The following is a 27,656-nucleotide window of genomic DNA, read 5'->3' as shown; positions in this document are numbered from 1 at the left end:
TGTATATGAGATGGGCGATTTTTTCCCAATAACAGAATTTCTTCAAACTTGGATATTGAATGACAATTATCTAAGAAACAAAAACATGCAATAAAAGTCAAAGGTAACCAATATTGAAAAAGAGTTCCCCGAAAAAAAAGCCGTTTTCAAGGGAGATAACTCTCTTTCAAACTTTTGTTTCTTAAATGATTGTCCTTCAATATCCAAAGTTTGAAGAAATTCTGTTATTGGGAAAAAGTCGCCCATCTCATATACAGAAACTCTAGCGAACGCGTTTAAAGGCAAATATAAACTACTTTATATCATTTCACTCATCTCATATACAGAAACTCTAGCGAACGCCTTTAAGCTACTATTATTTACCTGTTCTAATAATAGCAGGACCTGCGGGTCTTGCCACTTTGTTGTTTTTATTTGTCCTTTCGGACCTTTTCCCTTTCCTTTCTTTAACTTCAGTTTCGTTCAAAGTGGAAAACATTAGACAAAACTAAAGAGTAGTTTTTCACAATTTATTTTCTATTTTGCACATTACCACTCCACCGCCCAACTAGTTCTGCTGCTATGTTCTGTTTGAATTAATCTGTGTGTCACTACCTCATGTTCTCACTTTTATCTAGTCATAATGTTTTTCATATTTGCTTTTTTACTTTGCTTTTCCTACTTTATGTCACATTTTTATAGCCCCGCTAACTTTGTACTACGTTGATAATAAAACAATATTACTTTTTAATAAAATGTCTGACATTGGTAAGATCAAATAGATAGTACTTTTACTTATTGCAAGTTTATGTGAAAAAGAAAGAAAAAAAATTCTATAAGCCCTATTTTACATTAGTTTTCCTCAGGAACACGCGATCTCTTCCTTGCAATGGCTGCAACAAGGGCACCGCCCTGACCACTCCCATCTTTTATAAGTTTCAAGGTCGTCTGCAAAATACATATTATTTTTACAAAGATAAAACGATCGACACGGATTAAGTATACACAATTTATCGAATTATCGCAGTGATTTTACTTTTCATCTCTGTGTACACTAGAAAGAGTTCCACTTAATCGGAACCAAAGGCACGAGGGGTGTTGCATGTTATTACCACGTAAGAACAGACTCAGTCAAACCGAGTCGACTATTATTTTGCTTGGTTTCGTTTTACGCTTCTAAAGGATCTTTATATAGACTTTGTTTTCATCCTCAGTTGTTTGTTTTTTTCTAGTCTGGGACCAGGAGATAATAGTTCCTATCAAGCTTAACCGTCAAAGTAGTGGTTTGTTCAAAAAAGAATGTGGGATTTTGATCGGTAAAGAATTTTGTTTGTTTTGCTTCGTTTTACTACGTTGTGACCGCTTTAGTTTACTTCGCGGTGTACGTTTTGTACTGTGTAAGCATGATAATAATAATAAAGCAATTTCAGGTATATATTACATAAATTTAAATGACAAAATATCGTGCCTGATAGGAGAAGTTTTGAAAGGAATCTACTTAAGGTCTGATAAATTAACTGCACTCATCAACTGGAGGTAATTACCTGTGTTTGAGGCCTCCACTTTCGAACCACCTCCATCATGTGTTGGTGATACTTTGGGTGGCGTTCATAAAGTGAACCATCTATTGCAATCGTAACTTCCGGTAGGTTTATGTGATTTAACAATACTACCATAGCTTAAAATAATTAATAAAAGTATTAGTCAACAAATTCAATAACAGAAATAAGTTGTCTAAACAAGGCAGTGAATTATTTCGTGAACCAATAGTCTGCAGATGATTTGAAAACCACTAACACCATTGCTCGTAATAGATTTCTTTGATATACGTCTGGTCAAGAGTTATGTATCCTTGATTTATAAACAGCAGAAAGCCTGTGTAACAGCAGCAGAAGTAATGTATATCATTTACATGTTCTAGTTCTACATGTTGATTATTCAGACAACAACTCAGGAAAGGTATTAACAACGACAAGTAGTATTAACATTTTTTATTAGAATTTACTATCAAATTATACTATGAAACTGAAATATGCATAAACTATATAAAATATTGGTAATGTGTATATCACTGTCACGACCTTATATACAATACAATCCGGTGATAATACAAGAACAGTTTTATTTTATGCCTTCATTGTACTTTTCGTGAAAGCTGGTTGACCGTAACAGAGTGAATCTAGAACTATCGCTAAAGGCGATAACTCCCCCGACACTACCACAGACGCCTCTTTGATAGATTTTGTTCATGACATTTTACATTAAAGTGTCAGCATGACCTTGGACCAAGTGACCTGAATTGTGCACCCTGCATATCTAACTTCGACCATCAAGTGTTACCTCGACCTTGCAGGTAGTGACATGGGTTGAATTGTCCGGTTGTCCGATATGCACGTCGTCCTGATGAGGTTATTTGTTTTTGTTTTTGATTAATCGGGGTTTTTAGGGTTTTTTTTTTTTGGTCTGTAAGTATGTATAACCCCGCCTCAAATACCAAAGTGCGGTGACTACACAAAATGTACGGTATTATACATAGTAGAGCAGCAAACCCCCAGTTTTAGCATTCAACCTGGCCACCAAAAGTTACAAAATATGTCATATACCAAAATGTTTTGGAGGGTCTGAAGTTTATTGGACTGCCGGCATAAATTGCAAATTTTTGGTGCGGACCGAGAAATCCAAGATGGCGTCCAAGATGGCCGCCATTTTAGTCTTTATACGTAGATTTGAAAATAAGGCTAGTAAATATTTATAAAGAAAACACAAGTGACTTAACCACATACAAGTATCTAAACTAAGAAAGTGTTAAGTAATTGTTATATTCTCGAGGTCACTCAAGGTCAGGTCAAGGTCATACTTAAGGTCAAAAGGTCAAAATCGGTCTAAAATCACTGTTTTAGCTAAAATCATTTTTATTTTCTCCAAACTGAATTACGTAATATGTCATTTCTCATATCAGAGTAGATCTGTGTGTACTGCAGTTTTAGTTGCAATATTTTACAGGAGTACATTTTGGTTACTATGGTTACTATAGTTGAAACTAAATACGTTTCAATATAGCCGTTATTTCAGATCTTTTTGTTGGATTCATGTACAAGTTTTTGAAAAGAGCAAATGTTACAAATTTACTTCTGTTGTGTGTAGTAAGAAGAAGTGATATAATTTTGGTACTGGTCAATGTCATTTCAAGGTCAAGGTCAAGGTCAAAATAGACCAAAATTACCTTTTCACTTACAAATTGAGAGGATAGATCTGGTAACTATAGTAACACCTAAATTATGTTCTTCACTATAGCCGGAATTTTATAACTATTAGGCAGATTTAGATATACTTATGAAGAAAAGGCATGTAACAGAAAACCTGTTTTTTTCTGAAAGACAGTTTTTAACATACAGAATATTCTGGTCCATGGTCAATGTTATTGCAGTGTTTTAAAATGGCCGCTATTACTGTCCTTTTAGGTCGCGTCAAAAATAAGGCTATTAAATATCAATGAAGAAAACACATATGACCTAATGGCATACAAGGTCATACACAAGGTCAAATAGGTCTAAAATCACCGTTTCAGCTGCAACTTTTCTTCATTCCGAGACTCCAAAATGAATATCATTACAGTTTATTTTTCATATGTCAGACTAGGCTTGTGTGTATGACAATTCATTTGCATTATTTTAGGGAGAAAAATTTTGTTACCATATACAGTAACCATGTTGAAACCAAATGCGTTTCAATATAACCACTAGTTTAGATCTAGTTAGTGGAAACCGGTCATGGCCATTTTCAAGGTCATATTCAAAGTCAAAGGGTGAAAATAGCCTAAAATCATCTAAACCCTATACACATTTTCAATATGTTAAATTACACGAATTTTCATATTAAAGATTGTATATTTGTTTAAACATATATAATGACACATATTTTGCTTGTTTGGCTGTGTAGAAGACAATTATTGTAGACGTCAAGATCACGAATTTAATATATGATTTGCGGTGAGCGTTCTGGCCATAATGATATATTACAAAATATTGCAGATATCACACTTCCTTTAGCATTTTTAACCACATATTATAAAAGACATTTTCCAATCCAAAGGAAGTATTTCTTTGTACTGTTAGTTGATATTTCATCTCAGCATCAACATTATCTTCAAATCTTTTTTAGCTTATCTGATTTTGTGAAAAAAAATGATGAGTTATTGTCATCACTTGATCGGCGTCGGCGTTGCCTGGTTAAGTTTTATGTTTAGGTCAGCTTTTCTCCTAAACTATCAAAGCTATTGCTTTGAAACTTGGAATACGTGTTCACCATCATAAGCTGACCCTGTACAGCAAGAAACATAACTCCATCCTGCTTTTTGCAAGATTTATGGCCCCTTTTGTACTTAGAAAATATCAGTTTTCTTGGTTAAGTTTTATGTTTAGGTCAGCTTTTCTCCTAAACTATCAAAGCTATTGCTTTGAAACTTGCAACACTTGTTCACAATCATAAGCTGACTCTGTATATCAAGAAACATAACTCCATCCTGCATTTTGCAAGATTTATGGCCAATTTTGGACTTAGAAAATATCAGATTTCTTGGTTAAGTTTTATGTTTAGGTCAACCTTTTCTCTTAAACTATCAAAGCTATTGCTTTGAATCTTGCAACTCTTGTTCACCATCATAAGCTGACCCTGTACATCAAGAAACATAACTCCATTCTGTTTTTTTTCCAAGAATTATTGCCCCTTTTGGACTTAGAAAATCAGTTTTCTAGGTTGAGTAATATGTTTAAGTCAGCTTTTCTCCTAAACTATTCAAGCTATTGCTTTGAAACTTGCAACAGTTGTTCACCGTCATAAGTTGACTATGTACATCAAGAAACGTAACTCCATCCTGCTTTTTGCAAGAATTATGGCCCTTTTTGGACTTAGAAAATCATGGGTAGGACAATTTTTCTATTATACAAAAAAAAATCAGATGAACGTCAGCAACTGCAAGGCGGTGCTCTTGTGATATCTATCAATTTCCGTCGGCTTCAACATCTACAAACGTAAAATGGTTGTACAAAGGCAGATCTTTTGTGGTAACAGATGTCACCAGCATAAAATATTTTGCAAGTCACTGGAAATTGACACTGCTAATGGCTTTTCACCTTCAAATTGCCACTTGTTCTATTTATAGTTAAACTCTGATAGTTATTTACATCCAACTTAAATTTGCAGTTTCAGGAAACATGAAATCAAACAATAAAGCAAATTTATTAGATACCAAGTTTCAATTTGTATTGGCCAACAAATCACCATAAATTTTCAAACAAGAAAAGGTTTTCAAAAACAGAGGGTCTATATCTTTCTATTGTAACATTGCCAGTATCTCAATATTTCTTAAATTCTAATTGGGAGTATTTCATGGTCTAAAAGTGCTAGCTAACCTTAAATTAAGAAAAGCTTCAGAATAAGACTGTATTCACCCAGTTGTTCTTAAGCGCTTTGGGTAGAAATTGTTGATGTTCTGGTAATAATTGTCCAAACCTCTCTCCTGTGGTTACTAGCCTAGCGGATTAGTCCCACTGCTCAAAGAGGGAGACCCAAGTAACTTAGCAGACTATTGGCTTATGTCTATGTTTTGGTTAAGCTTTCGCTCACCTTACGTAACACAACATTCTTCATGACCTCCAACATGGCTTTCATGACAAAGTATTGTCTGACTCAGCTGATCGTATTTAATTTAACAGATGAAATGATTAGAAAAATCACCATTTATAAACAAACTAGCTTGATCTTGCTAGACCTAAGTTTAGTATTTCAAAAGGTAAACCACTAAGACATCTTCTAAAGGCGTATGCCTACAATTTCTCGAGTGGCCTGTGGCATTCCTACTCAATAGATTCTCTTACTTCATACAATAGAAATAAGTTTGTAACATTTGTTCTTTTCAAAAACTTGTACATGAATCCACCAGAGCTATATATTAAAAAGTTTAGACAAAATATGGAATGGTTTGCAAAAGTTAACTAATTTCTGTGTCAAAGAAGGGCCATAACTGAGCTACAGTACTTGTCCAGTTATATAGTCTTGCCTACATTTGTAGCTATGATGGGAAACAAGTGGTCAAAGCCATTTGACAAACATGTTTGACAAAATATGGACCGGTATGAAAAATTTAACTGATTTCCAAGTCCATAAAGGGTCATAATTCAGCCGAAATAGTTGAACTATTGCTTAAAGATGGAAATCATGATGAAAAGCAAGTGTTCAAAGTTTCAAAACCACATGTCAAATACAAATAGTTTTGACGAAACATGTACGATGTACGAAAACCGAACCAATATTCAAGTCCAAAAAGGGGAATAATTCAGTCAAAATGTAATAGAGTTAAGTACTCTTGCCTACAGATAGATATAATCTGAAAAGTAAATCCCTGGAAAGCACCGAAAACAATGCAAACAGTGAAAATTGCAGACTCGGTTTGATTGAGTCTGTTCATGAACAGTAATGGAAAATGCAACACTGCCCACGCCCCCTAGCACCGGCTTAAGCAGTATTCAGACTAATATAATAAAGAAGTGTTCAAAGTTACAAAGCCACATGTCAAATAGATGATGCAAAACATGGACTTGTACGTAATCTGAACCAATTTCAAAGATCAAAACGAGCCATAATTCAGCCAAAATACTTGACAGAGTTATGTACTCTTGCTTACTGGTAGGTACTGTTATAATAAACAAAGTTACAAAGCCACATTTCAAATAGTTTTTACAAAACATGGACTTGTACGAAATCTGAACCAATTTTTAAATCCAAAAGGAGCCATAATTCAGCCAAATTACTTGACAGAATTATGTACTCTTGCCTTCTGGTAGAAACTAATATATTTAAACAAGTGTTCAAACTTTTAAAGCCACAGTCATGTCAAATAGTTGTTAGAAAACATTGACTTATCATTAGAATAGCTTCAAATGCAAATTTAACTTTAGGCTTCATAAAACATCACAATCAGTGAAAATGTCAAAACTCCAGGAAATAAATATGAATATAGTAGAATAGAGAAAAGTGGAAACTTCACAGGTCACTCAACACGACAAAAACGAAAATGTTGCAGGCTCTGTTTGATTGATGTCTTTTTGGAAACGAAACAATTTAATAGATAAAAAATGATATAAATGATAATGGTTATTTTGACATTTTATTCATAATATGTATGACCTTAAAAATTATCTTGATAAACCTAAAATATAACATATTTTAAACATTTGAGTATACTGCAAATATATCTTAATTAAGATTGCAAATGAAATTGTAAAACACATAGGTCTATTCTGAAATGAAAATCTGTACCATTTGAAAAAGAATGAAAACGTGTGTATGGTGTCACGGTACAAACTTTGTCACGTTAGGGGAGAAGATGTTTCCGGCAGCCAGTTAGCTCGGTTGGTAGAGCACACTCGACCTGTAAGCGGGGGTTCCCGGGTTCGAGCCCCGGACTGACTGCATTTTTATCTCACCCTGTGACATAATGGCGTCCAACATTGGACCGTGGCATGCTTGCTTGGTCAGTCTCACGCTTGCAAATTAATATACTCCGGAATTCGAGGACGAATTTCCATTTTTTTTTTGGTGGGGGGGGGTGGTGTAATACACGGTACGAACTTGGTCACGTTAGGGGAGAAGATGTTTTCGACAGCGATAGCTCGTCGGTAGAGCTCTCGCCCTGTAAGCGGGGTCCGGGTTCGAGCCGGACTGATGCACATTATCTACCCTGTGACAATGGTATATTAAAAAGATTTTATGTGTCCCTTTTGCTATTTTGACTAACTATCCTTGAATGACCTCAATCACTTTCAACAATGTAACATTTAAAAGAATCTTTCACTACAATCAATTTAAAGGAGTTTGTAAATGTGTTTTTTTTCACATGTGTAGTGTATTGCACAACTAATCTTAATAACCAATATATTAGAACCAATTTGTTTCACCATGGTAACCATGTTAGGCAAATGTAACACCTCTAAAATATGTAATGAAATTGTCATGCACCAAACTTGTTCTAATATTAAAATTTACAGTTATGTCATAGAGTTTGGAGAAATGTAAAACGATTGCAGATAAAATAGTAATTTTAGATATTTTTGACCGTTTGACCTTGCCTACGGCCTTAAACTGACCTTGAGTGACCTAAGAAATAAACTTGATTTACACATTGTTAGTTTAAATATTGTATACAGTTAATGTACATTATTTTTCTTCATAAATTATTTACATCCTTATCTTTAAAGTTACGTATAAAATCTTAAAATGCGGGCCATCTGGACCCATATGGATTTCTCGGTCCGCACCAAAAATTTTGCAATTTAATGCGCAGTCCGATAAACTTCAGACCCTGCCTAACATTTTGGTATAATGACATGTTTTGTACTTTTTGTGGCTAGGTTAATCATTAACTAAGCCATTTATTAGGTTTTGCTGCTCTACTAACAGGATTTTCGGTTAAAAGTAGACCACGAAATAGTAAGTTGATTAGAATGTAAACTTCTCGGTGTGTGATATAGAGGAAATTTGATTTTTTTTTGGCAATGTAAGATCGAAATATCTTTCACAAGTAAACACCAGATGCAATATTTTCACGTGTGCCACTCGTGAAAATGTAAGATATGGTTTTCATGACTGAAAGATATTTTGATCTTACATGTAAAATAAACAAATTATCTGTTTATCTCATGTTTTGATTAAATCTACCCAGTGCATAGTTCTTACCAGTGAAACAGTTAAAATATCAGATATATTTCAATCTAATAGTTCGATAATGCAATGAAAAACATGTAATAGTCCTGTATACTAACCTGTAGCAACAATATAAGCACCTCTTTTAGAAACTAACTCGCAAACTTCTCGAGTAAGAGAAATATCTTCATCAGTGGCTAGGTCTAACAGATCCATCTCTTTCAAAACAGATACAGTATTAGTGGCATCAGCGTCTGTATCACTGAAACATCAACAACACAAAACTACAGAATTTCACAAAACAATTATTAGCATTCTGTAGCACGTCAGTCATATTCTTTAGCACGGTGACTATTATCAATTTTTTATGGCTTTTACATAGTCTTATGAAGTTATTAATATATATATTTTATTCAAATCTTCAACTGATGCAGCTGTAAATACCTGTAGTTAATCAGATAAAAGAGGTTTGAGTGGAACACCCAACTAACATATACGGGTTTCTTCATAACTATACAAAACCTGTTATTAATATATGACCAGATATTGCTTTGCTTTTTCCGCTTGGGAGTCCGACAGCCTGTCTGTCTAAAAAGACTTAATATCCTCTAAAACCTCTAGAATATATATTTCTGTCATGGGTTCATAAAATGTACAATCACACTATCTAGAACAAAAACAGCATTTGATCAAATTAATTTCATTATACTTCAGTTCTGCCAAAAAGTATCGCATACTAATATATAATTAACACATTACAAAAATTAGGGTGTTAAACTTGGTCACTAGAAGTAGAGCATTGTAAATGTCAGCATCACGTAACAATACAGAAGGTGCAAATGACGTCATTTCATTGCGTACAATTCTATTATGCCATGCACATATAAGACAGTATAGTCATTTTGTCTAATTATTATCTGTAACAGTTCTGTATATTAATAATCAATACATAATGTATATTTCAATGAAAGTAGCACGGACCGTTTATAATGAACTGAAGTGTAATAAAACTAAGGTAAAGGTGTTGGTCATTAGAAAATGCAGTAGCAATATGATACTATGACCTACTGAAATCTATACATATGTATAAAAAATACCTTTCTATAGCAGTTACATGACTGGTAGTAAAATTCCATCTCGTCATGAGTTTGGCCGAGCCTTTACCTCCATACAGTACTCCAGCACCGGTAAGCTTAGCAAGTGTTAGTCTTACTAATTCCCCAAGGTAATGACCGGCATACAGTTTCTCAAATCTGAATCATCGAATATAGAAAATAAGATTTAATTATGTTACTGTATACTAAGAGTTTTATATGGCAGAAAGGTGTAAATTTACGTAAATTATCACGTGTAGACACAGACGAATCAGAATCTTAAAGGTCTTCTATGGACTGAAAAACCTTTATTGACCTTCTTTAGCATTTTTTTAAATATAGTATTTCAGCTAATAATTTAGTGACTTAAACTAGAAGATGCTTTTGTAGAAAAGCGCATGTCTCCTCCAATGCATAGTAGTAATACGCAAGACGTCAATAGGGGACAGGAGCAAATGTCCAAGAGACACCGATGGTTGGCTGCAACAGGGATCATCTACTTAACATGTCCAGTCATCCCAAGAAGTTTCAATATTCTGGGCCTAGTGGTTCTCAAGTTATGGATTGGAAATGGTTTTCCATTGTCTGGCCCCTGTGACCTTGACCTTTAATCGAGTGCCCTAAAAATCAATAGGGGTCATCTACACTGTATGCCAAATCATTCTATGAAGTTTAAAATTTCTGGGCCAGGCGGTTCTCAAGTTATTGTTATCGAAAGAGTTTTCCATGTTCAGGCCCATGTGACCTTGACCTTTGCCCAAGTGACACCAAAATCAATAGGGGTCGTCCACTCTGTAAGTCCTATCACCCTATGAAGTTTGGATTTGTGGGTCAAATGGTTCTCAAGTTTTTGATCAGAAACTGATTTCAAATTCCTGGCCTCTGTGCCCTTGAACTTTGGTCAAGTGACCCAAAAATCAATTGATGGTCATCTACTCTACATTTTCAATAATCTTATGAAGTTTAAACATTCTGGGTTAAGTGGTTCGTTCTCAATTTATTGATTAGAAACGGTTTTCCATGTTCAGATCCCTGTGACCTTGACCTTTGGTGGAGTAATCCCAAAAATAGTAGGGGTCATCTACTTTTAAGCCCTATCACCCAATGAAGTTTGAAGATTCTAGGTCAAATGGTTCTCCAGTTATTGATCGAAAATGAAGTGTGACAGGTAGATGGCCCCTGTGACCTTGACATTTGATGGAGTAACCCGAAAAATAATAGGGACCTTCTACCAACCCTATTAAGTTTAAAGGTTCTGGGTCAAATGGTTCTCAAGTTATTGATCGGAAATGGTTATCCATGTTCAGGCCCCTGTGACCTTGACCTTAAACAGAGTAACCCCAAAATCAATTGGAGTCATCTACTATGCATGTCCAATCATACTATGAAGTTTTAATATTCTGGTTCAAGTTTGTTTGTTTGTTTGTTTTGGGTTTAACGCCGTTTTTCAACAGTATTTCAGTCATGTAACGGCGGGCAGTTAACCTAACCAGTGTTCCTGGATTCTGTACCAGTACAAACCTGTTCTCCGCAAGTAACTGCCAATTTCCCCACATGAATCAGAGGTGGAGGACTAATGATATCAGACACAATGTCGTTTATCAAATAGTCACGGAGAACATACGCCCCGCCCGAGGATCGAACTCGCGACCCCGAGATCCGTAGACCAACGCTCTTACCTATTGAGCTAAGCGGGCGGGCTCTCTGGCTCAAGTACTTCTCAAGTTATTGATCGGAAACGGTTTTCATGTTCTGGCCCCTGTGACCTTGACCTTTGATGGAGTGACCCCAAAAACTAAAGAAGTCGTCTGCTTTAGAAGCCCTACCATCCTATGAAGTTTGAAGGTTCTAGGTCAAATCTTGGTTTTCCAGTTATTGATCAGAAATGAAGTGGGATGGACGGACGGAAGGACGAATGGACTGCCTGCCTGACGGACGGACAGGGCAAAACAATGTGTGGGGGGTGGGGGGTTAATAAAACTGAAAGTATGATATGCGCTGATTTCCAAAAGTATTTTCAAACAGTTAAGACTTGAAGAATTGATCTCATTTATTTATTCTTCAGTAACTTGAGTAAGTATTTATAAGCTTCAAACCTAATCAGTTTTACTGACATTAGTCACCATGAAAAATGAAAGAAGAAAATGTTTATGTGTAACTTATGTGTAACTTACGTGTACTGATCTGGGTGATTAGGTTTATAGACTAACTTACGTGTAAGAATATGGGTGATTAGATTTATAGACTAACTTACGTGTAAGAATACGGGTGATTATGTTTATAGACTAATTTATGTGTAAGAATATGGGTGATTAGGTTTATAGACTAACTTACGTGTAAGAATATGGGTGATTATGTTTACAGACTAATTTACGTGTAAGAATATGGATGATTAGGTTTACAGACTCACTTACGTGTAAGAATATGGGTGATTCGAGTGTTTATCCAGTTCATGGTCAAACTCTGTCTTTAGGAAGTTTAAACAGCCGTTGTCGCCAAAGGCACCAAATTCACAGTTAATTGCAACCTTTAAAAGTTTGTAGAAATTACACAATATAGACCGAATTTAAATAACATTTACTTTAACAATGAGTAATCCATACAGCCTAAGCAATTTTAATCGATTATTTCTCAAAGTAATGGGGGATTATATAAAGGATATTACATGAGTGTCTTTTCATATTGAATTTATTAAACGAGTTGGATAAAATAATAAAATAAGAGGATCTGCCGAGCATTTTATCAATTTTATTCAACGAGTTTAGTAAATTCAATGTGGAAAGTCACAATTGTAATATCCTATTTATCACATGCAAGCTTTTCCTGTCGGAACATCAAATATTCTACTTTATTATATACATTTTTGTACCTATATAAATTCTGTAAAAATCGGCTTGTATTTCACAATTAAATATGAACAGGCAGAAAAAAATCCGTATTGTATCTTTTAAATTCCGTATTGTACCTTTTGTATTGTATGTTGCCGGACTACTTTCATTAATATGCATGACCTGACACAGTTCTATAAATAGCGCACATAAAACCTTCACTTAGTTCCATTTAATGTCGATAAACATTAAAGATTTCGTTCAATAACAATACAACAATTCTAACATGGCTCGATTTGACTTCCAGTTGAACAAAGAAGGAAATCAAGCTCTGTATAGTCTGCGATAAATAACGGTTGACGCACGGACCAGTAAGAGAACATTATGACGTCAATTTTGACGTCAACCTGCGCATAACGTTCAATACATTCCTCTTCGGGTAAATAAAGTCCAGCATAATATTTATTAGAATGTGTCTATGAGCATGTCAGAATGAAAACAATCAAGGCTTTCTGGTGATTTATCGTCTAATTTACCACGTTTCATCGTTCAGATGCTTCAGTACTTAACCACGAGGGCGTTAGCCCTAGTGGTTCAATTCCTACGCATCTGAACTCTGAACCGTGGTAAATTAGACGACAAACCACTCGAAGGCCTTAATTATTTGTTAAACAAAAATGTAGAGGTATATAATAAAAGGGTCATTATAACAGTAGCTCGATCTGGGATTTTGTATTCGGCTCTCGTGGATTTTGCAAGGGCGGATCACACTAGGCGCTTGCACGCCACGTGAGATCCGATCTGGCAAAATCCACTCGAACCGAATACAGCATCCCAGATCGAGCTACTGTTATTATAACCTATTTTCTTTAACTAATATAAACAAGTCAATTTCAACAACGTCTGGTGTATTATCATTTTTATGTAACGGCTTTATTACACTCCCACGACGTCAGATATGTGATAAATATAGATAATACACGTTTCTTGTGTATTAATGTCTGCAGAAGCCCGCAGAAATGCTGGTAATGACCCAGACCGAAAGGAAGGTCCAGGTCACCATTATATTCTAAGGGCTAATGCAGACATTAATACAAAAATCATAAGTATACTGTCGCTATGCTTGCATAAAAAACATGACACGAAGACTAAATGTATTGCTTTCATAATTATGTTATCTCTTAACAATTCAGGTATTTTTTTATTTACCATCTTGTTGTTTTCAGGTAAACGGTGAACATGTTTTAAATATCCATCAGGTTTGAAAAGCACGTGAAGTGCCTTGTTAATACCCTTTCTTTTACGTAAGATTATTTTATAAGGGAGTTTCACCTGAAAGAAACTACTCAATATTGCAATAGAATATTCAATTTGAATAATGAGATATAGAAAAAGATCAACAAACCTTCTTCTGGTATCAAATTTTTACGCACGATATATTTGCATTTTAAATATTATCATGACGTTACGCTGGTACGATCATATACGGTAAATATTTTTAATAACAGATTGGAACGGCATAAAATAAAACGTGTTTTGTTCGTTTTATATGTATGATTTATACATCTTTGTTACACAAGGCGGTCGGTAGAAATAGACACGGTTCCGCTACTTACTATATCTGAGGGATCGTCGTCCTTGTAACAAGTGTCCCATTTTTCTATATTCCTTGTATATTCTACAAATGCTGCATTAGATCCTGTACCTGAAGAAAATCATTTTTCCGTTAAATTCAAGTGTTTATGTACTACGTACAGAGTTATGGAACCTGTTTTAATGGTTGGTTCCTGTGCTATATTTTACCTAAATACTTTCTGTTGTATATATATAATTCACAGAAATGGGTCGGATTAGAAGCATTATAGATGCAGGGATTGTTGTTAACATCAAACTTTTACAAAGGTACGAAATCGAAATGTTTGTGCTAGATATATGCTCTGAGCAATATACTTAATTCGAAACGTTTTAAGTTATGACACTTATTAAACTGACCTGGTTTATGTAATACCAAATCATACATTTACTTTTACTTTTACCACTAAGAGACCGACTTATATTTCGTGGATGCTAGTATGATTTTATGAGAAAACTTGATTTAATATTTACCAATAATAAGACCTATCCTACATTTTTCGTCGGCTAAATTCCCCGCCAAAAGTGTCCCGGTAGTATCACTTATCCTTGCTACAACATCAACCGGAACTGGTAGGCCCTGATATATTATAGAATACTCATGGATACACAAATACGTAACCAGACAGTGGAGTTTCACTAAACAATGTACATATCATAATAGTTATCATAAAGCTTTACAAAGATTATTATAGTAATAAAATTGTAACATATGAACACATTTAAAATACAAAAAAGATACAACAAAGAATAAACTTTTGCCAAGTAAAGAAAAGTTTATAAAAAAAAATCCTCACGCCTAGCCTTTGTATTGCCTCTTCAAGAAGTACAACGGAATCGAGACCCGGTCCATCCGTGCATGTTATACTTTTTGTCCACGTAGATATCGTGCTGTGTTTTAAACTCTTCTGTTGTGAAGGGAAGGAAAATGTGAAACCTGCAAAACAAGTTATGTTGATTTCTTTCTTGGGTTTAACGACATACAGATACAGTTATATGTCATATGGTATCTTTCCAGCTTTTTGCGGTGGAGAAAGGCCCCAGGTACCCGGCCTCCGTGCATTATTTCATCACGGGCGGTGCATCTGGTTAGAACCATTGACCTTCCAAAAGCCAGCTGAATGACTTCCTCACATGAAGAATTCAACGCCACGAGCGAGGCTCGACCCCACATCGATGAGGGGCAAGTGATTTTAAGTAAGCTAGGCTTTGTTTTATATAAGATGGTCTAAACAACTAAAATACGGCTTAATCAGAGTTCGAAGCGGTGTTAATACAGCAGGTACGTACCAATCCTTGAAAAGCCTGCTGTAAATACCACAGACTGTAAACTAATCCCCAGCATTTTTAACTAATAAAATCTAAAAAAAAAGCTGATAGAAAATATGAGTTTTTTTAAGGTAATGTGTGGGGTATGCAAATTAATTAAAAATTAATATATGATCTATAACTTGTACTCTTTGACACGCTTTATTGTTGTATAGCTAGAAATAATTCCAATACTAAAGCGAATATTTTTTACATATTGCATACTGTAACAAAAGCAAAAGAGAAAAAAAGAAACTAATAACCGCATCATATGGTAAAGATGCGAAATCCGAGAAAAAGTCTAGGGCTTTCAACATTTGCGAAAATATTGCAGTTTTAAAGACACAGAATTACTGTATTCTTTTGTATAACCATGATGGTAATTATACATGATTTGCATGAAAAAAAATAGAGTATCTAGTTACAAACTGACACTAACATATATTAGGCCAATGCAATGTGTTTGATGTATTAATATTTTTTTGAATGCACGTAGCAGCATGCAAGTATTTGATGTATGAAGTTGATAGAGGACTACACTTTGTTTCTACACGGTAAGGCAGTTATTTATATGTTTTTAAACTATATTGAAAAAAGATTGATTGAATAAGTTTTCAGACGAAGTTGTGAAAACACATTAGAGAGTTTGAGATTTCAACCTTCGCCTTCCCCTTCAACGTCGCTCATATATATTTGGGGTAAAACGTCACAGATATGCGTGTATTTTATTTATATCAGACTTTGCTACAAAAGTTTTCCATGTAATATCAAGTAAGCCTAAGACTTCTTTTTATTACTATGTGAAATAAAAAGCTTAGTTTCACGATTTCTGCTTATTAAGTTATTCGATTTTCCACATATATAATTAGACTAAATTTGATGCGAAACACTATCAATATATATAAGAATAATGCAGATTTGTATGGCTAGTGATTTTAACTAAATACATTGAACTGAACCTGGAAGTATAAAGTTATCAACTGATTTTGAGAAACTTTGAGATTTTGTTCAAACTTTAACTTCTCCGGCATATTTGTGTCCCCAGGCGGTATCGATTATACCAGATAGGCCTTTTTGTCGTATGAAATGAAGTTTTGAACGTCCGAAGATGTGATATCACGAAAGTCAAAACTTCAGTCTTTTTACATCTACTCTGTCCACATACTCGGCATCAAAGACTGAAATCTGGATTGAGGCACATGGCATGACAGTCATTTTACTTGAAAAAGGAATAATAACGCGCGATTATCATTTGGCGGAACATTTTATTTTCACTTCCAAATAAAATCAATCCGTTTCTGTCGGACATGACAATTGCATTTTAATTATAAACATAAAATGTAACTAGTAAGACGGAAAATTCTTCTGAAGTATCAGACAATTTCAGATCTATGATATCATGATGCGAGAAATTTCCTGTTAGCCGTATGGGATAACTCCATTCTTAACATGCACGAACCCAGAACCTGGCAGAGGGGCATTGTGGGTCAATCCCCCCTTTGATTCTTACATTTTCTAACCAAAATTCTTGGATTTGCACATGCTTTACTTATGAAATAGTATATTCAAACAAATACGTGTATATGACCACATGTTATATTGTGCTACAATTTTCGTCTCCACCTAACAATTCTTGACTGTTCCGCTACACAATTGGTGACTTGGCACGATTATATTGTGCTGTCTGAGAGTTTTGCATTATACAGAGTCATACAGAGTGTCATGATGCCAAAACGTATGGTATCACGGGAGTATCTTACATTTGTTTCAAATCGCTTGTTAAATGTATTCAGAAATTGTGCATATTGGCTCATGTTATCAACACATCTTTTAAAATGTTAGATGTTCATCAGGTAAATTGTTTATGAGATTCTACAAGTAAAACGCGTCTTTTAAGGAATTCGATGTACAAAGTACTAGTTCAAATTTAAGTAAAAAAAAAAACTTTAAGAAAAAACTATGAAATACTAGTCAACAGCATGATTGCTTTATCACAAGTATATCGAGAAACGAATTTGTAATTGTTGGTGTCTCATGTTTTTGTTTAAAAAATATTAAATGTATTATTTTTCAAGAACACCATCAACAATAGAATACGTTGATATGATTATCATTTTTATTTCCTCTCATGTATGATTTACAATCTTGTATTGTATACTGACATCATTTTATATTAAACCTAAATGTTTCGGAGCAACACCAACGAGTTTTTACACTGTTCACATTGTTTCGTTTTTTTTTTTTTTTGTTTTTGTTTTTTTTTTTATTATTGTAATCGCACTAATATCCATGCGATTATTATATTAATTGAAATGTTTTTATTTAATTTTCTTTTTTAAAATCTCTTATAAAAGTCCTGCGGACAATTGATATCAAAATGCACGAAAAAAAAAACGATCATAATTATCGATAAATTGAATTGGCGGATTAAACGAAGTAAGGTTCATTCTAAAGTTTGAAATCTCAAGGACTTTTAATCGACCTTCAACTTCATACGTTAACTTCGCAAGAGACGTTGAAGGGGAAGGCGAAGGTTGAAATCTCAAACTCTCTATTAATTCAGCGGTGGTTTTAATTTTCCACCTCTCACCTTGAAGCATAACTGATTTATACATGTACTATCAGAATGATTTTCACGAAGAGGAAAAAGTAGGCCACCAGGTTGTGGTGTTTCTTAAGATTTATAAGTCTTTAAGATTTATAAGTCTAAAGACGTACCACAAAATAACTGTATTGTTTTGTATTTCCATGATGGTAATTATACATGATTTTCATGAAAGATATGAGATATATAAGAATTTAGTTTCAAATTAACAGTGACATATATTAGGCTAAGACAATGTGTTTAATGTCTTAACATTTTATTGAATTAATGTAGTAATATGTACATAAATCAGTGTATTTAGTTAAATTTCAGTCGCATTTTGTTTGTATTCTCTGTACAAGAAGCCCGTGCGCAGGTCTTTCCTACAGTGTAAGACAATTATTCATCTTTGCTGAAAAGAGATTGACTAAATAAGTTTGCAGATAATTGTGTAAACACATTTATTCAGGAAGGGTCTAAATAGTCCACCTGAAAACTTGTAGTTAGCTGTATATTACCTGTATTGTAAGAATGATTTTCATGAAGTTTTTATGGGCAAAAAAGTAGATCCCTAAGTCGTAAAATCCCGTGTAAATAGTGAAGGGGTTTAAGCCAAAATATTTCAAAGACCGAAATTTCAGTTGATATTTTCACTGCACAAAAATCAGGGTAATTACAGAACCGGATTTCTGCCGAGAGCAATAATATGTTGTTTCTGACAGTTCATACTAATTTGTGATAAAGAAGTTGATGTATTTTATTGTGCTTAACAAATAAAATTAACGTTCAACTTGTCTTAATAAAAACTTGAAGAAAAATAAAACAATGATAAATATCAATTAAGGAGTCAGTGGCGCAGTGGTTAGCAGGATGGACTACAACACCAGCGGTCCGGGTTCTAATTCGATTCCCAGTCGCGGCTGATATCCCGAGCAGTGTTCGATGCTGGGTGATTTACTTAAATTTGTACTGTATCTGGCAGTATCGGCCTTGACTGGATGCTGGGGAAGTAAATATCACTCCTGCCGTGGGCTCGGCTGGAAATAAGTTGTTCCATCCATTCCTGGTGGGGACTTTCGTTGTACAAGAAACTTTTTTTATATCCATCAGGATAAGCCCTCAAGCGCAGCTCCATATAGCAGTATATGGATTGATGAGTATATGGGTAATGTTTACTCAAAAATACAATAAAGCGTGTAAAACGAATACACATGTTATGTGATATTAAAATACTTTCAAATTCAGTTCTGATATGTAATTTCTTTCTTTCTTTTTTTTTTTGAACTTTTTTTATATTCTCATATGAGAAAAGCCGACTCAACCCCTTGCGACAATGTATTTTATACATATCATGTAGCCATTTGCCACTGTTTCAATGCATACGTGTGATATTTTCTGTAAAATTATATCAAAATATTGTATTTCCGCTATTTTCTCTGCAAAATTTCCTATATTGCCGTTTCTGAAAAACTGACCTAAATCCAAAAGTATGATGTGGCCCAGTTTACCGTTTATGGCTGAAATTAATGTCCTCAATTCTTCAACGTACTTTGCATTAATTTTCTGTTATGATCACTGAAACAAATATCTATTATATCTAAATAGCTATTTTGTTAGAGAACGACTAAGATATGAGCCGTGCAATGGGAAAACCAACATAGTGGCTTTGCGACCAGCATGGATCCAGACCAGCCTGCGCATCCGCGCAGTCTGGTCAGGATCCATGCTGTTCGCTAACGGTTTCTTTAATTGCAATAGGCTTTGAAAGCGAACAGCATGGATCCTGACCAGACTGCGCGGATGCGCAGGCTGGTCTGGATCCATGCTGGTCGCAAAGCCACTATGTTGGTTTTCCCATGGCACGGCTCATATATTTCCCTGAAATAATATCAAACCCTAACCATTATTTTCTTCGAGGATTTTTAACTTTTTGTCTCGTGTTTTTGTAGTTTTACAATTTAAAGGTTTTGACATTAGTTTAGCTATTTTGTTTAAGGGTGTTAAAAGCGCATGGCAGTATGAATGAAACTGGCCTGTCGATTTGACAGGGATGTCTTTCGGAATAATTATTGACCAATGACAATAATCGATCGGATTTCAACCAGAAAGGAGCAACAATTCAAAATAACCGCTATCACGATATTGGCCTGTTTATATTAAACAAAAATTGTTCATATTTACCTAAAGGTAGGGGTTCTTCTTGCGAGTAACTTCCCTTGGAAAGAAATTCAGACAAACATTTTGCAATGTAGTCAAACATCTGAAATGAAATAAACAGAAGTTAATTCATGATCATGTTACAAAGACGGATAAATAAATGACTTGGAAAAATCGACAAACACATGAGTCAATTTCTAAAATCTAAAATGTACTTTATACATGCGACAATTATACTCTTCTCGTTGCTATTTGCTTTTCAGTGAAATCAACAATTTAATTAAGAGAGAAACATTCCTAAGGGAATGACAAATCAGGACAGGGACATTTATGAATCGTTCCGTCCTCTGGAGGATTTTAGACATAATTGTCATAGGGTCCGTCAACTATCCCGTCATCGGACGGTGAATGCTTTGGCAAATCTTATAAGATGTGAAATAAACCCCATAAGAACCTTTACGGGGTACATCACCAAGAGCAGGGAAATTTACAATTAAAACATCAAGTACGGGACCGAACGATGTTCTTTACGTCTCGAAGCAGGGAATAATGTAAACAAATTGTAAAAGTGTCCAAAGTGAAAAAGGTTTAGCGATATGAATGAATACTAATAAATATCAAAGTGTCAATGGTGGTTTTGTTTTATCAAGTAATTTTGTTCTGCATAGAAAGTTGCAAAATATAACCGTCAGGATAGTTGCTGCGTACAGCTTATAATGTCAATATCATATGAAAATAACTCCACTTCCATGCTACTGTGAACAGCGATGATAAACTGCCTCTGGTTTCATGCTACTACGAAAAATGATAAACTGCACCTGAGACAAGTGACAAAAATAAGGTGCAGATTTATTCTAGAGAATTTATACATCAACCACATAATATGAGCCGTGCCATGGGAAAACCAACATAGTGGGTGTGCGACCAGCATGGATCCAGACCAGCCTGCGCATCCGCGCAGTCTGGTCAGGCTCCATGCTGTTCGCTTTTAAAGCCTATTGGAATTGGAGAAACTGTTAGCGAACAGCATGGATCCTGACCAGACTGCGCGGATTTGCAGGCTGGTCTGGATCCATGCTGGTCGCACACCCATTATGTTGGTTTTCCCAGGGCACGGCTCATATGAAGTTCGCCAATTACTTCTATAATAACTGCTTCATTTTTTAGTTTCATAGTTCATTTACCAATAGGGATAGACAAACGGATAACTGGATGGATAAAGAGAAAAAATAAAATGATCCGTATATTCAACATATTGATTTCTATCTATGTCCAACGTTTCGCGAAAAATAGCTTATTCCTTAAAAGTTATGACAATATCCACCATTTGTGACTGACAGAAGGAATGTCGAAAAAATGGGGAATATAAAATAAGGTGTATGTTTTCAACAATACTTGTTACTAGTGTTTTACCAATTTACCACATTTCATGAAATAAAAAAGTTGTTCTTTTAATTATCACAGAATCAATTTATTTTGGGCTATCTATTGGCATAGTAACAACATTTGTTGCCAGAGCATCGAAATAAAAATATGTATATTCTCCTTGTGCCATCTACCCATGTTTCTAGCTTTTAAACTTTTTATCATAGAATCCCACTTCGCTACATTTTGTCATATTTTTGGCTATTTGTTGCCATAGCAACCGTATAGCTAATGCACTTTTGCCATAACAATAAAATAAAAGAGCGCGCATATTCTCTACGTCGACAAGTTTCAGGAAAAATATTTTGTACTTTTAAAGTTATCTCAGGATTCTACTCTTTATGACTGACCGGCGGACTGGCCTATGGGTGGACAGTCTCCGGTGAAACAAAGGTAAGTGACTAGCAAGATATTTGCCGTAGGTTGTACGTTTTATCTGTTTCTGAAATTTAAACAAGAACCAGTCGTAAATTTTTGGCGGCCACTATGAGTCAATCGGATTCGATTTGTGATTCGGCGACATTGAACACAAATTGAAATGATCGGCTTACAAGATGGTTAACGAATTGATGACTATTACTGGCTATCTCCAAATAGAGCAAAAGAGAAAATAACAACTTAATATTCAGATATAATATAATTTTGCATGTATAAAACAATTCTAATACAATCTGAAATTCTAGCCTGCCTGAGATAATCAAGATTATACATGCATTCTTATCGCCCACTCTAATATTAAAAGGACAGTGTACACTCTCTGTAAGCAATGATCACAGCAATCACAGCCCGAGTCACACCATCACAAAGTACGTCAACAACAATGCGGGTTGTTTGAAATATCTATGAATACAGAACATTTTAATTTAATAAACGATATTAAAAATGAGGATGGGGTAAAAGGAGAAGCAGGGGGGATATGGGGGATTAAAAACGTCAAAAGAAAGTTTGGGTATAAAAAAGGGGTGCGATGAAAGGAAGAAATACAACCAACATGCAAGACAATACATATTATAACATATAAAGCGAAATGGACAGATATGAGCACCGCCCCCGAACGATCAGTAACCTATATAAATAAAAGACATTTGTTCAAATGGAATTACAGCTGGCGATTTGGGCAGTCAAATTAAAATTTTAGATAATCTTAGATACAAATAAAGTTTCAAACGTCTGATAATATATTTTCGTTATTTATTAATACTTATAACACAAGCAATTGTCTTTAAATGACACATTAAAAAGAACTTTTCGATGGATACTATAATTCTAGCGTAACTTTTAAAAGCAGCCCTGATGAACTTCTATATAGTCACAGCGTTCTTAACGAAAACAGCAATAGTAATGTAATTCTTTAATCAAAACAAATGTCGACCAATGAGTAATCAATTTCTTACATAATATATGTTACGCAGCCATTACATAATATTGGCATTGCGCTAGTGTAATAACACTGACGTTGACGTCATTTCAAGTATAGAAGATTTTGACGGTTTTGCAGTGTCTTTCATATGTAAAAATAGAATACATTAACATAATACTTTTTTGTCTTTCCACATTACATTCATCATACTCGTTGAATACAATTGTTAAAATGTTCGAATAGCCTCGCATTATTGTATTCAGCTCGTTTGATATATTTATTATGAAAAGACAATATATATCCCTTACATATGACACATTAAATGTTTTTAGAGAACTTTTGTATACGTACAACAGAGCTTGGACCAGTCAGCAAACGTTTCTCCAGGTTATAGTACTTTGTCTGTGTTGTAGCTTTACCATTGTTCATGTCGACTCGTACGACACGAAAGTTTGTTCCACCAAGATCCAGTCCCAGGTAGGTCCCATTTTCTGCAAAAAGTGTTTGCAAGTCAGTCTACATTGGTCACGTTTCTACTGTGCGCTAGTACTTAGTTTATTCCATGCTTAAATTAGCTACATAGTCCTTGGTTTCTTGACTCGATATAGGCCTTGGTATCAGTATAAATTTAAAGAGCAATGTTGTAATAGTCCAAATATTTCCATTTCATTTGATGTCAGAACAGAATCAGGCGAAATTGAAAAGGATATTACTAAATACATTATGCCTCTCATCCTAAACCTACGTGATACAGTGAGTGAATATCAACACTGAAGAATAATTGGTGTGCAGGAGTGCGTGCGTACGTGCGTGTTTGTGTGTGCGCGTGCGTGTAGATTATGCCTAATTTTGTTTCAGTTTCAAACTGGACAGCTTTTCCAGACGAATTTTAGTATTTTCAGATTTCGGACGACATTGCAAGACATGCGAGAGGTACTTCCAATGTTATTTAGCGCATTCAGTCTATTAAAATTGAATAGACATTTGTATCATAAATTTTAAATGCATATGAAAAAATAACACTTTTAAAGCGAGTAAGTACAGGTACCTTAAATGTATTCAATCTAAAATGGGAGATATAATTATGGATTTAAAACCGTTGTGTGAACTTTATTGGCAATACACTTCTTTCTGTCTTTCTGAGATACTTCATAAATAAAAGTAGTATCTTGCTACAATGTATGATATATTAGTTAGAACATCGAAACATTGTGTAAAGATTACCAGTTCCATCTAGCAGTCTCCTCACATATGTATTTTCCCAGAACAAATCTGTCTTTTTCCTTAAGTTTTCATCTGTGCTGTTGGCCAGCTTTATCTCATCTTCGAACGTCTTTATCATACGTTCAAGTTTTACACTGTCAAATACTACTGGAGACAAGCACTTCTCAACCTAATGAATGTACAATGAATTAGCAACCTAATGAATGTACAATGAATTAGAATATATTTGCAATTGTAAACGCGCTAAAATGGCCTTGCGTTATACTGATTAATTGTGGATATTACATGAGTGTCTTTTCATATTGTATTTATTAAACGAGTTGAATGAAATAATAAAATGCGAGGCTCTGCTTAGCATTTTATCATTTTATTTAACTCGTTTAATAAATTCAATGTGGAAAGTCACAAATGTATCATTCTTTTCATCACATGTTAGCTTTTCCTGCTGAAAAATAAAAATTTCTGTTTTCTTTAATCAATATAAATATTTCACTCCTGCAACGTCAGTCATGTGATAATTTATACAACAACACAACAAATATGTACGTAAACTAAACAAAAAAAATTATATTAAGACTGAATCAAGCTTTCTCAATACATGCATCATCTGCAATATTATTTGAACAGATGTTTAATCTATAGAAAAAAAAATCATTTGAAGGTTATTTTGAATGACACATGTAAACAATAATTATCCATGTGGAATTAATTAATATTAGAAAAAGGTCAAAACGAAGTTTCAGTGTTCCTCGGCAACGTAAATGTAATTGATATCTTCCAAATAATTGAGTTTAGTCTGATACAAATCCTGTAATTAGTAATGAAAATGAATACTAAAAGTATACTGTTACCCATCACGAAGCGCTGAAAATAATTTGGGCGGGCCTTAATTGTCTAAGGGGCCGTACGATATTACAACGTTTGAAAATAGCAAAATTTTTACGGCTACGAATATTTAACGATAATCACGAGGTTTACGAATGATTCTAGTTATAAACCCCGGTGACTGAAATCATCTTTTACAAGGCTATGCATAGTTTGTTTTCTTTACATAGGTAAATGTATAACAATATATATCTCCGACAGCACTGGTAGGTAGGCAGGTAGGGATTTATGTACTTTTTTCACTTAAATATTTGAAGATTTGATCAAAATATAGAAGTATGCATATATAAATTCCTCTGTTGCATCAACTGTCATGGAAGTAGAGTATGTAGAAGAGTCTTTAACCGTTAATGTATACGTTCATGTATATGTAACAGTATATGTAGATGTTAATATATGTATATGCATATCTGTTTGTGCGGCCGTCTAATTCACTTTCAGCAACGGAACATGGAACGGCTACGAAATGTAAAGATTTTAGAGCTTCGATAGAATTGTATTAACTGTTAAATTCGGGTTATGGGATGACATTTAGTATGTTTTTGACAACTAAGGGCACTTGATGAACTCAAAGATAAGATCATTTAAAACCAGTAGTCTTAACAGTTAGCCAATTTTGTTACACGTGTCCCGTTTGTGATATTGTATTGATTTGTTTATGTGCATATGTAAACAATCATTAAGATATTGAGTCTTACAATAAACGATATACATAAAATATATCGCATACTGGCAAGATATTATGCAAAGTATATGCAGAAAAAATGTGTGTATACACACCAGATCACGCTTGTCCTTGTTTTCAATTGCTTGAATCCTCTTCCTGGTGGACAAATGTTCCATTATGTACACTTAGTCTACGACAGTATCCTATAACTAAACTGTAAACTGTCAAATGATGAATAAACATACCAAGTTCACTATCTACAGTATCAGTAAACCGGATGTTTACATTTTAATTCGCTGGTGTCCCGCTCAATGTATTTATAGTAACGTACTTAAAGTAATGAATGTAGGCTTTAAATTGGCGACAAGTAAAAGAAAAAATATTATTTCGTTAATAACTGCGAATAACCTAACTGAGCCGCACCATGAGAAAACCAACGTACAGCGGATGCGCAGGCTGGTCTGGATCCATGCTGGTCGCAAACGCAGTGCTATGTTGGTTTTCTCATGGCGCGGCTCAATTAGCCAGTGTTAATAATGTATCTGTCTCGTTATTAAATTTCAGAAAATGTAGAATTTGATGAATCCCTTATTTTTCAAAAGTTCACAGTATACTTAGAAAATTCCACAAATAAAAAAGACAAGGTCATATGCTTGATTTTTCATAATGGACATATATGGGGAAAATCACATTTTTGCTAACATTTTCGCGAATAGAAAATTTTGTACAATGTAGATTTTAATGAAACTTCACGCAGTCGTAAATAAACGTGTAAATAAACGTGTGGTCTGTAAACTATGATGGTGAAATAAAATGTGTAGGTCCATGTGCTTGCTTTTGAGATATTTGCGGTCAAATTAGTTCATTTACAAATAGACTATACTATTGTGCACTCATTTTATTTTAACTTACCTCCTTAATTTGTTTAAAGCCTTAGAATGTTTTATTAATAAGATTGATAAAAAAATATCAAGAAAATATATTTCATTGTTTATTGGCTTATTAATTAAAGTCTGCCTATATATCTGAAAAAAGTGACCTCTGATGGCAATGAGTGATGATGCTAGACAGCTATATGGTTATCATAATATATATTGTCAACTGCGGAAAGATGCATGCATGTACTTTCAAAGCGGTTGATTAAGAATTTTATAAGATTAAAGAATTAGGCATATTATGTGAAATAATTAAAGAAGAACCAGCAGCGAGCAGACGACACGGTTTATCTAAGACTATTCATTTTTAACAGATCTTCGATATTTCATCATAATGAGCATGCCATAGGAATATATACCCTAGTTGATTTGCAAAGAAGTCAATTTGTTTCATTTAAAATATGAAGATCATAATGCTTATGAAAAGTCATATACTATGACACTAGTATTAAGCAAATTATGATATCAATAGACCCAACTTTGTATCTAAATCGTGAACAATTATTTAACAATCGTAGATGTCAGGCTCAGATGGCAAATAATTGAAAGTTTGGATTCATGTTTTTCAATTTCTAAAGCTCTAGGTTAGTGTGTAAAAAAAAAACAACATTCTAGCCTTATTCAAAGTTATGAAATGTATCATTTTCACAGTAATTGAATACAACAAAACATGAAAATTTTATTGAAGTATCAACAATTAGTAATTGCCTTAGTTGATTTTTTCATCCTGTTATGGTCATACAATTGACAAGCCTGTCATTTTAGAATTACTAGCCTAAAAATGGCAGTTTTAGTAGGATATCCTTATAATAACAAAATATCAACGCATCCGAAAGTTTTAGACCTTTTTGTGGAATAACAGTCCTTTTTAAATTTCT

The 27,656-nt window shown here is 34.3% G+C and overlaps 1 protein-coding gene across 1 annotated transcript; it reads right to left on the bottom strand.

The window, feature by feature from the left end:
- Positions 1–495: 495 nt before the first annotated feature.
- LOC123550918 (hexokinase type 2-like) lies at positions 496–26,140 on the bottom strand. Its single transcript, XM_045339417.2, has 12 exons — positions 25,957–26,140; positions 24,292–24,460; positions 23,419–23,558; positions 20,307–20,385; positions 15,031–15,170; positions 14,708–14,813; positions 14,218–14,306; positions 12,188–12,300; positions 9,777–9,932; positions 8,799–8,941; positions 1,524–1,657; positions 496–927 (listed from the first exon to the last, which is right to left on the bottom strand). Exons 1-12 carry the CDS (start codon positions 26,017–26,019, stop codon positions 832–834), a joined length of 1,428 nt encoding a protein of 475 aa, XP_045195352.2. The 5' UTR covers positions 26,020–26,140; the 3' UTR covers positions 496–831.
- Positions 26,141–27,656: the final 1,516 nt, after the last annotated feature.

This window comes from Mercenaria mercenaria, chromosome 4 (genome assembly GCF_021730395.1).
Source record: "Mercenaria mercenaria strain notata chromosome 4, MADL_Memer_1, whole genome shotgun sequence".
NCBI lineage: Eukaryota > Metazoa > Mollusca > Bivalvia > Venerida > Veneridae > Mercenaria > Mercenaria mercenaria.
This window is presented reverse-complemented; position numbering and strand designations above follow the sequence as displayed.

Coding starts and splice junctions, on each gene's coding strand:
- LOC123550918 (XM_045339417.2), bottom strand. CDS start 26,019: ATGGAACATTTGTCCACCAGGAAGAGGATTCAAGCAATTGAAAACAAG. Junction 15,171..20,306: donor AGAAGAACCCCTACCTTTAG/GTAAATATGAAC, acceptor CTTGTTTTGCAG/GTTTCACATTTTCCTTCCCT. Junction 8,942..9,776: donor CATGTAACTGCTATAGAAAG/GTATTTTTTATA, acceptor TTGATGTTTCAG/TGATACAGACGCTGATGCCA.